The sequence below is a fragment of the Vicugna pacos genome, chromosome 30, assembly GCF_048564905.1.
Source record: "Vicugna pacos chromosome 30, VicPac4, whole genome shotgun sequence".
NCBI lineage: Eukaryota > Metazoa > Chordata > Mammalia > Artiodactyla > Camelidae > Vicugna > Vicugna pacos.
The window spans coordinates 239901-256143 of NC_133016.1; the positions used below are offsets into that span (position 1 = coordinate 239901).

The 16243-nt window shown below is 55.3% G+C and overlaps 2 protein-coding genes across 8 annotated transcripts in view; one reads left to right on the plus strand and one right to left on the minus strand.

Moving 5' to 3' along the window:
- Nucleotides 1-11568, plus strand: part of SLC66A2 (solute carrier family 66 member 2) — a 40825-nt gene extending 29257 nt beyond the window's left edge. For all 5 annotated transcript variants that reach the window (XM_072952365.1, XM_072952367.1, XM_072952369.1 and 2 more), the window contains one exon: nt 9786-11568. In XM_072952365.1, coding sequence (XP_072808466.1) covers nt 9786-9993 — 208 coding nt within the window. In that variant the 3' untranslated portion in view covers nt 9994-11568. The remainder of the gene's footprint in view (nt 1-9785) is intronic.
- A 2926-nt stretch (nt 11569-14494) lies between these two features.
- KCNG2 (potassium voltage-gated channel modifier subfamily G member 2) overlaps nt 14495-16243 on the minus strand; it is a 48433-nt gene continuing 46684 nt past the window's right edge. For all 3 annotated transcript variants that reach the window (XM_072952356.1, XM_072952358.1, XM_072952357.1), the window contains exon 4: nt 14495-15541. In XM_072952356.1, the coding sequence (XP_072808457.1) occupies nt 14750-15541 (792 nt within the window). In that variant the 3' untranslated portion in view covers nt 14495-14749. The remainder of the gene's footprint in view (nt 15542-16243) is intronic.

The window sequence follows — 16243 nt, forward strand, 5'->3', positions numbered from 1 at the left end:
GAATAATCTTGTCTATACCACCAAAAATCTTGCTGAGGTTTTGGTTGAAATTTTATTAAACATGTATATCAATTTAAGAAGTGACACCTTTACTCTGTTGTGTGTTTTAATCCATCATTGTGGTACATCTCTCCATTTACTTAGATCTTCCTTGATTTCTATCATCAACCTTTTGCAGTTTTCAGGATACAAGTCTAGTACACGTTTTATTAAATTTACACCAAAGTATTTCATTTACTTCTTTTATTTTTTAATTTTTAAATTGAAATATAGTTAATTTACAACACTGTGTTAGATCCAGGTGTACAGCAAAGTGATTCACTTGTATATATATATATATTTTTTCGGATTATTTTCCACTATGTGTTATTACAAGATATTAAATATAGTTCCCTGTGCTGTACAGTAACCCCTCATTGCTTATTTTATGTATAGTAGCTTATATCTGTTAATCCCATGCTCCCAATTTATCCCTTCCCTTTGCCCTTTCCCCTAAGTTTGTTTTCTTATGTCTGTGAGTCTGTTTCTGTCTTGCATATGGATTCATTTGTATTAGCTTTTAGATTCCACTGGATTAATTTCCTATGTTTATCTTGTATCCAGCAACCTTGTTCAGCTCATTAGTTCCAGGAATTTTCGTATAGATCCTCTGAATTTTCTACGTGAACAGTCATGTAAGAATAGGGATGGTCTTATTTCTTCCTTTCTGATCTGCCTGTCCTTTATTTGCTTCTCTTGTCTTGTTGCACCAACTAGAACCTCCAGCGCTGCACTGAATAACTGTAGTGACAGTGGATCGCTGCTTCTTCCTGACCGGTGAGGGCACTGAATGCTTCACCACTAGGTGTAACGTTAGGTGTAGAAAGTTCTCTATTCCTGTTTCACTGGAAGTTTTCACAGTGAATGAGTTTTGAATATTGTCAGATGCTTTATCTGCACTGATTGACATGACTGTGTGATTTTTTTTAAGCCACTGGTGATTCCATTGATGATTTTCAAGTATTGTACCAGTCTTGCATTATTGAAATAAACCGCACTTTGTCGTGGTGTTTAAATTTATTTGTATGTATTGCTGAATCTGCTTGCTAATATTTGAGGATTTTTGTGCCTGTATTCAGTTTCCTTTCTTTCTTTTTTCTTTTTCTTTTTGTACTACTTTGGTTTTGGTTTTAAGGTAATGACTAGCTTCATGAAGTGAATTGTCAAGTCTTCCTATTTTCTGGAAGAGATAGGACAGAATTTGTATTGACTCTTTTTAAAGCATTACTGGAATCTCTAATGAAACCATCTAGGCCTGAACATTTCTTTTTTGGGGGGAGGTTTTAAATTATGGATTCAATTTCCTTAATGGCTTCAGGATTCTTCACATTTTCAGATTCCTGCTGGGTGAGCTGTGATAACTCAGGTCTTTGAAGAGCCGGCAGGGTTAGCAGGCTGCCGGATTCCAGTGTGTGGCGGTGTCCGCGGTGCTCCAGTGCTCACTCTTGTCTTTCCGAAGTCTACAGGGGCTGCAGGGGCTGCAGCGGCTGCAGCCACTTTCTCTGTTGCTTTATTGATGACTTGTGTATTTTCTCTTCCTAGAAGTTTGTCAGTTTTACTGATCTTTTCGAAGAATCAGCTCTTTGTTTTGTTGACTTTTCTGTTTAAATTTCATTGGTATTTGGTCCTATCTTTATTTAGATTATTGATGTAAAACTTTTTCTTTCTTGGAATGTAAACACTTAGTTATAATTTTGCTTCAATCAACATAACGCACAAAACTGAAGAGGAAATGGAAAGTCCGTTGTATTTCTTTTTGCTTATGATGATCCTTCTTCCCTCCCACTATTCCAGGACTCCTTTCGTTTATCTATTTATCCCTGTTTTGAGAAACTCCTTTAGGCAGCCTTGAGGAGTGTGTCAGGTGGCGGCAGGCGCTGCTCCTGTGCTCCACCTGAGAGCATCTTGGCAGCCCTTTCACCTGAGGCGTGTTTTTTCTGGTGTGGGATCCTGGGCTGACCACTCTTCTTTTAGTGCTTGGAGAATCCTGTGCCACTTCCTTCCGGCCTCCGTGGTTCCTGAGACACCCACTGTCCTTCAAATTGTCTTTCCTGATAAATAAGATGAATTCTGCTCTACCTGCTTTTGAGATTTTTTTTGTCTTTAGTTTTTAGGAGTTTCACTGTGGTGTGTGTCTTCATATGGATTTATCCTATTTGGGATTCACTCAGCTTCCTGAATCTCTAGGGTTACACTTCTTGCTAATTTGGGGGCGTTTTCAGCCCGAGTTTCTTTGACTACTTTCCCAGTCCTGCCCTCTCCCCTCTTCTAGGTCTTTGATGATATGAACATGAGATTGCTGTGGTTCTTTTGTTGTGATCGTTTCTTATTTTTTGTTTTGTTATGTTTTCTTATGAGCATTTCTTAGCCAATTCATTAACTTTTGGTAAATGAATTTGATGGTTGTATTTTTCAATATAATAAAATTTACATTTGGTTCTTTATATGTTTTGCTTCTTTTGTGAAGCTTTCTGCTTCTTTGCTGAGGCTGTCTATTTTTTCATTTGTTTCAGGTATGTTCATAATTGCTCATTGAAGCTCCTTTAAAGTGGCTATTCTTAATCTTTGGTTTTCCGCACATCACTGTCATCTCAGTTTTGGCATCTAAACATTGTCTTTTTTTCATTCCATTTGAGATCTTCCTGGTTCTTGGTACAAGTGATTTTCAGCTGAAACCTAGACATTTCTGTGTTACGAGACCCTGGATCTTATTTAAACCTTTGGATTTAGCTGATTTTCCTGACCCTACTCTGGTAGAGGGATTGGGGGGCCTGGCAGGGGTAAGAGTCTAGGGTCCCCCTCTCCTTTGCTGTCACCAATGGTGGCAGGGCTGTCGTTTCTTCTGTTTTGTTTGTCTGCAGTAGAGCAATTATTGTCTCAAAGTTGCCTGTTTTCCCTAGCTGCCCTGTCCTGGTCTTTCGCACAGAGAGAGCAGCCGTTCTCGGGGCCTTTGGTCCTGCCTGTTGGCACTTCCTGCTCCTTCAGCTCCAAGTCTGTGACTCATGTGGCTTCCTCTCCACCTTTGAGAGTCTCCATGTGTTTATTTGTAACATCTAGGGCTGTTCGTTGTACTTTGTAGGAGGGGCGGGAAGAGTTCTGCCTTCCGAGATGCTGAAGTTTGTGTCTCACCTTGTTCTAACTGACCCTTTGTCTCTGTGAATGAAACTGACTGCAGCTGTCTTAGACTGACCTTCTGATCCTTCTTTTATTTGACCGCTGTCCCCATGTACCTCCAGAAACATCCTTGCCATCTGACAGCGATACATACTGGTGTTTTCATTTGTCTGTCTTGTCTACTTGATGCAGGCCTTGAAGGCAAGAACTGTGTCCCATTTGTTTCTCTCACTAACATCTAATGAAGTGTTCAGAAAATTACAGCAGTTTAGTAAATATTTATTGAATGAGCTAGTGAAGGAATGAAATAGTTGATTCTCTAAATCACTTTTGGACAATAGAAGAACACGTGGGGCAGGGTTCATGACTGTGGGAAGTTACTGGCGTGGGCACCAGGCCGACGGTGCTGATTCCTGGAGAATTTGTGCACAAAGCAGAAGTGGCAGAAGGCCCCTTGGGGCTGCAGGGACTCATCCAGCAGAGATGGTGTTGGGAAGGTCAGTGTGCTCTGCACAAGGGCCACGGTGGTGCGGCCAGTCCCTCTGCTCCACTTCCTGACGCAGAAGATTGTCGCCCGATGACACAAAATGCAGGAGGCCTGGCTCTCAGAGTGTTTGACTTGAAAAGGGTTTGGGGGCCACACACACCAACTGAATCTTGACTTCAGGGCGTAAAGGATGCTTGTGGTCGTCACCCTCAGTGACCAGAGGTCCTTCTCCCACGCCCCTTCCCCTGACACCATCCACTGCCTGCTCAATGTGTACTGGGTGCAAGGAGGCTGAAGCAGAAGGAGGAGCCCCCCTCCCCAGGGAAGTCAGGTAGAGAAGGAGTTTGCAGTTGGTGCTGCGAGGAGTTTCGGCTGGAAGGCCCAGCAGGTGTTGGGGGGCCCAGCTGGGCAGGGACGAGACCTGCACCACATGAGCTGTCAGATTGTGAGACGGGCCTCGAGCCAGCAGAGGGAAGGCCAGTCTCTGTCACAGATGTGGGTTGCTAATTCAATCAGCTCTGAGCACAGGCCATGTTAAGACTGTGTTCTTCCTCCTTAAGAAGGCTAACCTAATAACAGGCCACTGGCATCCCGGAGAACCGGCTATGGGGAGACATAATTAGGTTAGGTGCCTGTTCGACGTTGCCGTCCTGGCAGATGAGCTGCAGGACAGCCCGGCAGGCTTGCGGGGATGGCTGAGCCCATGGCCTGAGGTCCTGCCCTCTGCATGTGGGGGACCCAGGGGTGCCATCCGGCTCTGTAGCTGCCTGCACTCCGCCTGACGAAGGGAGGGGACGTCCGGGCCCTGCAGGTGAAGGGAGGTGGCAGGAGGGTCACAGGTTCCCCCCTCAAGTGGGCGTTGCAGCACCTGCTCCTGGGAATTGAGCTGGAGTTAATGCGGGAGGTGACCTCACTCTGTGTAAAGGATCAACACTCGTACTGTGTTGGGGATGAGCACAGACTGAGAACTCAGAGGGACTGTAGTGCAGGAGGGGAGCCTGATTATGGTTTTGCTGCCTATAAAACTTTATTCATCTTCAAAGAGGTCTGTGTAAGGGAAACTCCAGAGTGAAGGAGTTTTCCTGTGGAGATGGATTAAATACAAAGCACATGCGTGAACCACGCAACCCCCTCCCTCTTCCTGGCAGGGACGGCGGGGACGGCACCCGCTTCTCCCAGCCCAGCTCCCGGGCACCTGCCCACTGTGTTCCACTATTGAACGGCGGTAGCTGGGCCTCAGGGCTCTGCCCCCTCACAGTTGTTGAAGGTGCAGGTGACCTGATATGTGTTGGGGGTAGGGTGGGCCTGGGCTGGGGCAGATGTCTGCAGGGCACCGCAGGGTCTTGGGATAACCAGAGGGTGTGAGGCTCGACCTGGCTTGTTCAGAGCAGCCACTTGCTGCACGAGGGCTCCCGTCACTCAAAGTGGTGTCTGTCTCCTGCGCAGACAGGGCAGAAACAACTTGATTGGTACTTGACCTGACTGCAGGGCCCCCCAAACTCGCCTGGAGCCCTCAACATGTGGGGCTGGTCGTGGGGCCCCTGAAGGCTGTCAGATTCCTGTCCCCATGCAAAAGCTGACTGAGGGCCAATGCCAGGTGAGGCGTCTGGGCAGCTAAAAATGTTCCTGTGCGTCAGGCAGAGCCCAGCTCTCAGCGATGACCTCATGTCTCCACTTGCCAGGGTCAAGGTGCATCTGTGCGTTCAGGGCCCAGAGGGGCACTGACTCAGGACAGGCTCCCGCTGCACCTCCTGCTTCCCCCACCCCTACCCCAGCCCTTCCTGCCGTGCGAGGGAGTTGCTGTGTGCCCTTGGGGGAGTCACCTAACCTCTCTGTGCCTCAGCTTCTCCTCCACCAAAGGGTCCATGCAGGCCACCACGTGTTGTGTCAGCATGGGGCCTGGTTGGGCAGTGCTCGGCAAACCAGGCCCAGAGCTGCTCCTGTTCAGGTCTGGTTCAGGTCACATAGCATGTGCTGTCCTCACTGCGGCCACCAGCGCCCGTCCAACCAGGGCTGCCTCCGGCCGGCTCTCAGGGGAGCTGGGACTTGAGAGCCCTGTTTCTATTTTTGTTGGCCGGCACAGGTGTGAGCTCAGCGGCTGTGGAATTCCCACTGGGGTGACTGTCTCACATGCTCTGCGCCCACCCACTGGATGGAGAGGCATTGGCCACCCCCAACACGGCCTCCCGGGGCTGGGTCTCCCCTGTGGCTCCAGCCTCTGGGGGGGCCCCCACCCTTTCCCGGGCAGAGGTGAAGCTGCTCTCCTTGTGTCCACATGTGGACCTGATGTGTGGATCCAGCCTGTGAGGAATTGTGAGCGGGCACCCTGGGGGCCCCAAAGGGGAGGTGCCAGGTGCATCTTGGGGTTCTCAGTCTCTGGAGCACCAGCCTGACCCATGGCTGCACGGAACCTCCCTTGAATCAAGCAATCCCAGCTGTCACCTGTAAGTGTGCAGGCTGGTCCAGCTGCAGATGGGGGAGGGGAGTGCACTCCGCAGAGGAAGCTTTTATCCTGACTTTCCTGCTGGGGACTGGGCTTCGTGTCCTCGCCTTCACTCTGATTCCAGCAGAGACACAAAGAGGCTGCAGGCACCGTTCCGGCTCCTCCTGGAGCATCTGATGCTGTGACGTGGGCCCAGTCACACATGACCATTTCCTGCTTTTGTGCCTGGCCTTCTGTGCCCATGTGTGTGAAGAAAGGAGGTGACAAAGGGCCTGGGACGGGAGCCAAGATGGGACACCAGCAGGTGGCAGTGGGGAGGTTGGGGACACAGGGTGGTGATTTTGGGGGTTGGGGACACTGTGACAAGTAGCTACAGGGAGATTGGGGACACAGTAGGAGGTGGCAGTGGGGAGGTTGGGGACGCAGTGGGAGGTGACAGTTGTGTAGGACGGCTCCATGGTGTCTCCACATGCTCCGTGGCCTGGCCTAGGCATGGAGTCCAACTTGGGAGGGGGTCTGGGCTGCCCCCTGACCCGGCTCCCTGGGCTCCTTAGGGGCTCTTTGTTTTTGGAGGGAGGGTGTTGAGTCTCCTGTTGAATTCGGTGTCTCTGCGGGGCCATGCCTTAGCTCCTAATTCTGTGAGATGTAACCTGACTCATTTGTGACACCTTGGTGTCCTCCCTATCTCCACGCTTTTTGCAGAAATCGTAATTCCCTGTGGGAGCTGCTTGAGATGCTTGCTCTGTGCGTGTGGGCTTTCCTTTGAGATGGAAGTGACCTGAGCTGAGGGAGGCGGTGAGCAGCCTCACTCTGGTGCGCCGGCGCCTCTGCAGCTCATCGGGCTCCGGTCTTCTGGGCGCAGCAGCCTCCTGGGCACTGGAGCAGGCGGAGGGCGGGGAGGAGGCCAGAGCTGAAGGATGAATGATGTGACCTGTTTTGCTTTTCCACAAAGGCCGGCCTGGACTCGAATGCATCGAAGTCCAGATGGTGCGCTGGGCAGGAGGCTCCAACAGAAGCCCCTCTTGCTGGTCTGGGGAGAGGGAAGAGGGTGTGACGAAATGCCTCACGTCTGTTGTCGATGCTCTGGCCTTGCTCACCCGTCGGAGCCCCCAGGCGAGCCCCCGTGCCAGCTCTAGTCTTCGCTGCTGGCGGCAGCAGCAGGGCGGCCGGGCAGGCCCCTGGCTCTGAGGGGTGCGTCCTCCTCTCTCACCAGCGGAAGGATGAACCCGAAGGGGTGGGGAGCCCGGTGCTTTTCCCCTGTATCCTCCCTCCACTTGGCCATGGAGGCAGATCCAGCCACATGCACAGCACGGACACTGAAGCCCTGGCTTTCCAGCCAGAGGACAAGGGAGAGGTGGGCAGGTCCCTGAGAGCACAGAGTTTCAGGGGACTGAAGAGAGGGCATGTGTGAGGAAAGCGGCCTCTAAGTTGTATATGAAGTGCTGGGCTCACCCCCAAGCTCGGTGTGCATGGATGAGGCGCTGACTGCATCCCAGAGGCTTGGAGAGGGGTGCTGTGGGGTAGACCACCACCCAGTCCTGGGCCGGCCACACAGCACTGCCCATGCATGCAGGTCCAAAACTGAGCTGAACTGAACCATGTCCACTGAAAGCCAGCCAGAACCTGCAGCTGGAACTTAACCATGTCAGTTCCTGGCGAGAACAAACGACGTTCTCCATAGAGCTGAAGCAAGACGGATCTCCTTACATAAGGTTAAAAGTGTCCAGGATACAAAGCAAAATTATTCAACATGAACAGTTAGGAAAATCTCAACAACTCTCAAAAGAAAAGACAACCAATGGACAACGAAGACAACGAAGACAACCAGCCAAGGTGACACGCGCACTGGAATTACCAGACTGTAAAGTCACTGGTGTAACTGTGCTCTGAGGAGGAAGAGCAGACACTCTTGAAACCGATGCGAAACTCAGCAAAGGAATAGAAGCTGCAAGAGAAATCAACAAGAAAATTTTAAATTGAAAAATATAATAGCTAAATAAAAAACACACTTCGTGAGTTCAGGAGTGGAGTGGAGACGACAGAGGAAGAGTCAGTGAACTTGAAGACAGATGGATAAAAATCATCCACTTTGAACAATAGGAAAAAATCTGAAGGAAAAAAAAGAGGAATAGACTCAGACAGCACCAAGAGGTCTAGCGTCACCTCATCTGAGGCCACAGGGCAGGATATGGTGCAGGAAATGTAGCTGAAGAAATAATGGCTGAAAACTTCCAGCATCTGAGGCAAGATAAACACACAGATTTAAGCAGCTCAGCAAGTCCCACACATGCATCACATCGCAATCAAGCTGCCAGAAACCGAAGTCAGATGTTGGAAGCAGCCAGAGAGAAAGGGCTGACTAGGATGACTTGGACTTTTAATGAGGAATTCGTCACCAGCTAATTAGAAACAAAAGATCTTCAAACGCTGCGTCAGCCAGCAAGACCAGCCAAGTACGCCGCCCTGGGCTGCCAGTCGGGGAGCCCGGCCTTCTGCGCCTCTCCTCCTCCCAGTAAGGACCCCGGGGGCGGGTGGAGGTCAGGGGAGGCGTCCACCTTCTGGCCTGGTTCTGCGTGGTCGGTGTGACCCTCCAGTGGGCACCCCTGCACTGACTGGGCAGAGGACACGGCGCCTTGCCCTGATTTTATGAAGGATGAGGGCTGAACTGGGGCTCAGAGACCTCCCAGCGCTGAGGCTCTGGAGTGGATGGGGCTCCTCCGGAAGCTCAGGTGCCCGCGGTGCCCGCGGCCCGTGCGGCTCCTTGACCCAGTGTCTGCGGCTCCGACCCGCAGGCTGTCCCCCTGGGAGGCCCCTCCTCCCTGCCCCAGACCGGTGGCCGCAAGAGGTCCGCCTGCTGGTGCAGCTGGGTCTGATTCACATTTTATGCAGGAAAACATGATGGTGCTAATGCTCATTACCTCGCAGGCCAAGCGTCAGATGCCTCGTTTGGGAAGGTGTGTGTGGACATGAGTGATTGGTGACCAGGGTCCCCCCTGTGCCACAGGGACCAAGCTGAGGCTAGGGGGGCAGCGGCACCAGTGTCTAGAAACAGACTCACGCTCAGGTTGTTCTGAGTAAGGGGCCTGGGCGGGGCGGGAGTTCCCAAGAGCAGCTGCTTCACTCCGCTTCGCCGGCCGCCCTGGTTTCCTCCTCAGCACCCCAGGGGCTGGAGCGGGGAGGGGGCCACCACCTGAGGGCCGAGGGCATGAGGAGGTGATGGTCGTCCCTGCGCTGCCTGAGGCCACCGCGTGTCTCCTGAGGGCACACACCTGGAGGGCCTGCAGCCAGCAAGGACAGAGTGTGTGTGAGGCCATGGTGCTCAGCCCCTGCCCCTTCCCTGCCTTGGAGAGCTGGGGCTCCTCCAGCTGAAGGGCCTTGCTGTCCCTGTGGCCATGCACGTGGTGGCCTCATGGCAGGGACAGGAGGGTGGGTCTGGCTGCCCTGACCACCTGGTGTGTCCCCTGACCCCTGGTTTACATCCCCGACCCCTGGTTTATGTCCTTGACCCCTGGTTTACGTCTTTGACCCCAGCATGTCCCCTGACCCCTGGTTTACATCCCTGACCCCTGGTTTATGTCCTCTGACCCCTGGTTTATGTCCTCTGACCCCTGGTTTACGTCCCTGACCCCTGCTTTATGTCTCTGACCCCTGGTTTATGTTTTTGACCTGGCATGTCGCTGACCCCCGCTTGTGTCTCTGTAGCATCAAGATGGTCCTCATGTGGACTAGTGGCGACACCTTCAAGACGGCGTACTTCCTGCTGAACGGGGCACCCCTGCAGTTCTCAGTGTGCGGCCTACTGCAGGTGCTGGTGGACCTGGCCATCCTGGGGCAGGCCTACGCGTTCGCCCGCCATCCCCCGAAGCCGGCCCCCCACACGGCGCACCCTGCCAGCGCCAAGGCCCTCTGAGGCAGCTGGGGAGGATGAGGACGTGGAACTGCTCGCTGCAGGCACCAGCCCAGCCACCTGTCCTCCCCGCGTGGGGCAGGCAGGCACCGCTGCCCCCTGAGATGGTGTCCTGGCTGTCGGGCTCGCGCTCAGCCTCTGGGCTCCCGGGGAGGCCGGTGGGGGCCCGGGCACTGATGTCTGTGCTTTCTCACCCCAGGACGCGTGCGAGCGGGTTGCACCCCTGGGTGGTGCTGCCGTTGTTCTCAAGGTGATGAGAAAGCAAGTCTTCTCGCCCATGTCCATGCGAAGCAGCCCTGGCCCGGAGCCTGGAAGAGGCAGACCCGGGCTCTGCAGGACCAAGGGTGTTGGGAAAACTCGTGTCTCAGCCGCAGTGGCCTGGACGTGGCTGGTGGAGCTTAGAAGGCCTGCAGCCCGGGCCCAGGGATCCCTGACTCGGGCTAGACTTGGCGGGGGTGGGGTCGGAGTGAGAAGTGGTGCCCGGAGAAGCCTGCATGCGGTTCCTGCTGTCTCAGAATGGCCTGGGGGTGGGGCCCTGGTGCCCACGGGTGGCCGAGGGTCAGTCATGGCAGGGATGGGGTTTTGTGTGCACCTGGCCCACGTGGAGAAGTGCTGGAGTACGCTAAACGTTGTCACGTGTGCTCCTGTGTGTGTGGCCAGAGGTGGCCTTTCCAGGGTCACCTTCAGCGCAGCTGCCTCACAGGACTGGATCCCGGCTCAGCAGTGGGGCCCAGGGGCCTTGTTGCTACTCTGGGCTCCTCCTGCGAGATGCTGGTGTGGACCCCACTGGGGCGAGGGGCAAGCCCTCATCTGCCAGTGGGCCCCGGCCAGAGCGAGTGCTGGGGCGTTGGAACCAGGGCCTGGAGTTCCCCATGAGTCCTGGGGGTGTCGGGGGGACGCAGCAGCCCCTGTGGGCTCCTGGGAAGGCCGGGGGCCCAGGTCTGGGGCTGGGCAGACGCACTGGCCATCCCCGTCATTTTGGGAATCATGCACCTGCAGCACACAGCCTTAGACGTCTGCTTCTAGGACCAGGGGGGCAGTGAGGGAGTGTCCCTGTGCTGTGCGGGGTGTCCCTGCTTCTAATGTGGGTCCCCCCAACCCACACACACTCTGAGCTCTCAGGCCTGCACGGGGGCCCTGCCGCCGTCCTCCCGTCTACACAAACCTCGTCCGCTGCGTCTGGCTGTGGTGCGGCCGCTGTCTGACACTGGCCCCCCCCTTCAGTTACACGAGCATCTCGCCTGCGCAGCAGCTGGACCCCACAGGGCGAGTGTTCTAGATGCTTCTGTGGGCTTCCCACAGGCAGCGCTTCCCCTTCCGCTGGGCGGAGGGTGGCTCTGCAGTGTCCACGCTGTCTGCGGCCAGCACCAAAGCTCTACCGTCTGCGGTGGCCAGTGGAAAACCTGCAAAGCTGTTTCTTCCTCTTGAGTTTTCGTCAAAAACTCCTGAATGTTTGAGGGTCTTGCTCAGTTCTCTGGCCTGCAGGATGCTTTGAAAATGTTTATTTTTTATAAATGAAGGGAGATGTCTGTAGCAGTAATTGCCTCCAAATTAAAACCTCACTGGCTTCCACCGTGACTGATGTGCCGCACATGGGAGTACCGGCCGTCTGCAATGTGACTTTCATTGAGCAAACCGCACGCAGACCCAGTGCAGCCTCAAGAGTGGAGGCGGCGTGGGGGCCCGGAACAGAGCAGGGAATCCATCTTGTCCTCATTTCACCCCCCAGGTCTCTGGGGAAGGGCTGGGCCCACGCCCCATCCCCGCAGTGCAGCTCTGGCCCCGTGGGAGACTACCCTTGGTCAGTGACCACCTTGTGCCAGCACCCCGGTCTCAGCCAAGTCACACATTTCCCTGGACTGCAGGTGCCTCACAAGGATGGAGAGTGTCTCCTTTAAAGGCCAAGAGGAAAGGAACACTGACAATTCGTATGGCATGTAGGGGTGGAGCCATTTGTGCTGAGCGTTTTTTTTTTTTTCATGTAGAGTACACTGGAGGCAAGATTAAAAAAAAAATCAGTAAGTCAAAATATGTGAAAGTGATATATTTTAAAATTTTTGGATGAGTCACCCCAGCCTCTGCACTGGCCCTGGAGCTGACGAAGGTGGTGACGCTCGCTGTGGTGTTCCCCAGGTGGCGGGAGCCTGAGTGTGGATCCCACGGCTGAATGAAGTGGGGCAGGGGTCCTGCTCTGGGCTGCATTTTTATTTTCATCTAATGATGTGTTACTGAAATCGGCTACTTTAATTTAAAAATTAATATAGTAAGAATTCAGATAGTAAAAAACAAGATACACAAAGGTGCCTTTTTGGGGAACTCATCTTTGTTCCAGAGAACCTACCTGAAGCCTAGTTCTGTGACTACACTAATGAGCAGAGACATGGCCCAGAAAGGGCACCTGTGTTCCTCTGAGGGCTCCCTGGAACTTCATTCACAGACAGAGCAGGAAGAGCTATTCCACAGGCCCAGCTGTTGCTCTGGCTGAGTGGGCTCTGTACCCTGAGCTCTGGACACAGCCATCCTCTGGGGAAAGGGCAGAAGTTTTTAATAGCCCCCCAAGAATGGGATTTTCAGCCCAAAAATACATGAGGGTCACTTTTCCCCCCAAGCCCTACATACATGCCCTGTTTATTTTTATGGGTCATCCTCTGAGCAAGGACAGCACTTTGGAAAAGGGGCAAAATGGTGGTGCTGCCCTAGCTCCTGGGCTGAATGACAAAGTCCATTTCATTCAGCTGAGCCTCTGAAAGCTTAGAGTGGATAAGGAGCTGCAAACGGTGCTGTGACCCAGCCCACAGCGGCTCTTGCCGCCCCAGTCCCAGTGTCCAGCTGGCTGAGAAGAAACTAGGGGCAGGGGGCATGGGGGGTGTCCTCTCCCCTACAGTGAGGAACTGGGCCTACTGTAGTGGCATAAAACTTTAGACCCCCCAACATTGACAGTGGAGCATGCTCAGTCCTGGAGCTACCATGTTCAGTCTGAGTGGCCCCCCAGGACCCTCAAAGCACACGTGGGTTAGCCAGGGTGGGCAGAGGGCCTGTCCAGGCACAAGGAAGAATGTATAGCATGTGCAGAAAGCAGCCCTGAGGGTTAGGGTAAGGGTAAGGATGTGTTTGATTAGGATTAGGGTGAGAGGGTGTTGGTGGTTCCTGGAATGTCGCAGACACAAATCACCCCCCTTAATGGCCTTATTGGCGTTTTCAGGCAAACCAGAGACCTCTGGGAGGCACCAGAGTTCTGCATCTTGGGGATGTGGCGCCAGAAGGCTCTTTGTGGTCACTCCGGTTTTGCCGGTGGGGAACCTGAGGCACAGAGAAGTGTGCTCTGCCCCACTCAGCGGGCCCAGTGGTTTGGGGCAGGTTACTGGCCAGAGCAAGCGCTCGCCAGTGCCCTCCAGAGTCAGCAAGTCTGCCAGGACTGCAGAGCACTTGAAGCAGCCTGACAAAGCAGCAGCTGTGTGAAAGCACATCTTGCAGGAATCACACAGCTCCGTCCCATAGTAAGTGTTTTCAGCGTGGATTTACTTGGTGTGTGTGAGACAGAGGCAGGCGTGGACCTGGAGAGTTCCTGGCCCCCTTACACAGATGGAGAAACCGAGACCACAGTCAGCAGAGGCCAGCAGAGGCCAGCAGAGCCCAGCGGGAGGACTATGCCCGTGTGGGAGGGGCAGGGTGGGTTAGGGGAAAAGGGGCAGGGAAGCCAGGGGCAGATGGGCACCTCATCACAGGACCTGAGGTGGCCTGTAGTCCTGCAGGGCTCTCGGCCACCCTTAGAACCAGTGCAGCAAGGTGGGAAGGTGGGGACGGAACAGCTCCCTTGGGTCACCGCATCACTGACCTGGCCCTTGGAGGGACAACTTTGAATGTTTTTGAAGGTCCTGGTGGTGAGTCAGCAAGCTCCGATGCACAGAAGGAAGCAGTTTCCTCCTGAAGGACCAGCCGTGCAGAGCGAGGAGTGCGGCACTGGAGGGCTCTCCTCTGTCAGGGCCAGCTTGCAGCAGCTGCCCACCCAGGGGCAGAGAGGCGCCGCAAGGGAGGACGTGGGGCTGGCTGACATGCAGGCCTCCAGCTTTGCTGCACATTTTCAGGGGAGAATGAGGAGGGATCCAGGAAGATCCCCGTGGAGCTGGTGCCCTGAAGGAGGGTCAGAGGTCAGGGCTGGAACCCAGCAAGGAACTGTGTCACACCTCCGTCCCTGTCACTTGGCAGGGACTTGGGCTTTGCCTACTGTAGGCGATGCTGCAGGAGCAGGAAGGGACTGCTCCAGGGACGATGACTGCACTGCTCCAGGGGGCTGCCCCTCTGCACTGCGCCCCACGGGCGCTGTGCCTCCCAACTGCCTGGGCTGAAGAGCAGGGGAGGGTCATGGTGAGGCCTGGGGACAAGTGAAGCCTTCTGGCATTTGCTACAGGCTTGGAATTTCTGGGATGTGCTGAATTTATTTTTAGCTAGCGGTGGAGTCAGAACTCCAAAGGGACGTAAGAGGAGAGTGAACAGGCTGGTGATGCTCGCAGGACTTAGACTCTTTACTCAAAGCACAGGATGGCTCTGGCCCCCGAGTCAGCCTGGGTCGGCCCTGGGCCGAGTGCCGCGCAGCGCGGGTCGAGCAGCATGCACGTGGACCGGACGTGCGGCCGCAGGAGCTGGGCCCCCGCGGTCACCCCCGGCCCCTCCGCGCGCGGGGGAGGCGAGCACCGCGTGCTGTTTCTAAAGCGCGAGGAGCCGCCTCCACGCCGAGTCACAGCCGGGCGGCCCCCCGGGGTCAGGCCGGCCCTGCCCGCGGCCACAGCCCGTCCGAGGAGTCCCCAGCCGGTCCGGCACCGTCGGGGCCCTGCGAGCTGTCCTCCGTCGCGGAGGCGGAGGCAGAGCGCGTGCTGTCCTCACGCAGGGCCGGCTCGGGGCTGGCGGCGCGCTGCTGCTGCTCCTTGAGCTCTGAGTAGGAGCGCGAGAAGGTGTGGAAGATGGAGGTGACGGGGAAGGCCATGAGCAGGATGCCGCTGAGGATGCTGCTGAGCGCCACCACCTGGCCGGGCAGGCTGCGCGGCACCATGTCGCCGTACCCCACGGTGGTCATGGAGATAACGGCCCACCAGTAGCTGGCCGGCACGCTGGAGAAATCGCGGCGCGCGCCCAGCTCGCGCTCGGCCAGGTGCACGAGCGGCGCGAAGAGCGCCATGGCCACGCAGAGGAAGAGCAGCAGCAGCCCGAACTCGCGCGCGCAGCGCCGCACCGTCAGGCCGAGCGAGCGCAGCCCCAGCGAGTGGCGCGCCAGGCGCATGACGTAGAGCACGCGCAGCGCGCGCAGCAGCCGCAGCACCAGCCCCGCGCGCTCCAGCAGCTTGTTGCCGCCCGCGCCCGGCCGCGCCGCCAGGCCCACGAGCAGCGACACGTAGAAGGGCAGGATGGCGAGGATGTCGATGATGTTGAGCGGCGTCCGCAGGAAGGCGCACTTGCTCTCTGCCTGCAGCGAGCGCAGCAGGAACTCGAAAGAGAACCAGGCCACGCACACCGTCTCCAGCACGAACAGGTTGCGGCACTTGGGGGAGCACTCGCCCTGCGGGGAGAGGGGGTACACGTGTTGGGGGCAGGGTGGCCTGCTTCCTGGGTTCCCCAGGGAAGGATGTCACTCCCGGGCTACCCTTCCTCCCGACGCCCACCCAGGCACGTGTGCCCCTGCAGGGGCAAGGGTTGTAGCCAAAAAAGCCCAATTCCTGGTTTGAAAAAAAAAAAGATTTACCCCGAGCTCGGCTTCCAGCATGAGAGCAGAAGCTCAGCTGACCTGCTTCCCAACAAAACCGGAGAAAATCGTTAAAAAGCAACCACGTAAAGTCTCTGGAAACGGTCCTAGGACAACAGCAAATGAAAGGCCTATTCAAGGAAATCTACGGAAATTTCGTTTAAAAAGGAGCGTCTTTGATATGTGAACCCAAACTCCTCCCCTTTCCCCAGCCTCCCGCTCAGTGAGGAGGGGGCTCCACCCCAGAGGCTGCAGCTGAGAGCTAGGGGCTCCCGCCCGCCCCCTCCAAGTGGGCTGAGTCCCAGGGGGTGTGGCTGAGAAAGGTGGGTGTGGTCAGGGAAAGAGACCAAAGTCCCACCAGAACCAGTGACCTCCTGGGGTGACTGGGCGCCCAAGCTGTGCATCCCGGAGGAGTGACAGCTAGGGCTGAACACAGTGTGTGGGTGTTTGTGCAGCGGTGTGTGGGTGTTTGGGTGTGCAGGGGTGTGTGTGTTGGTGTGTATGGGGAGTGTGTAGGTA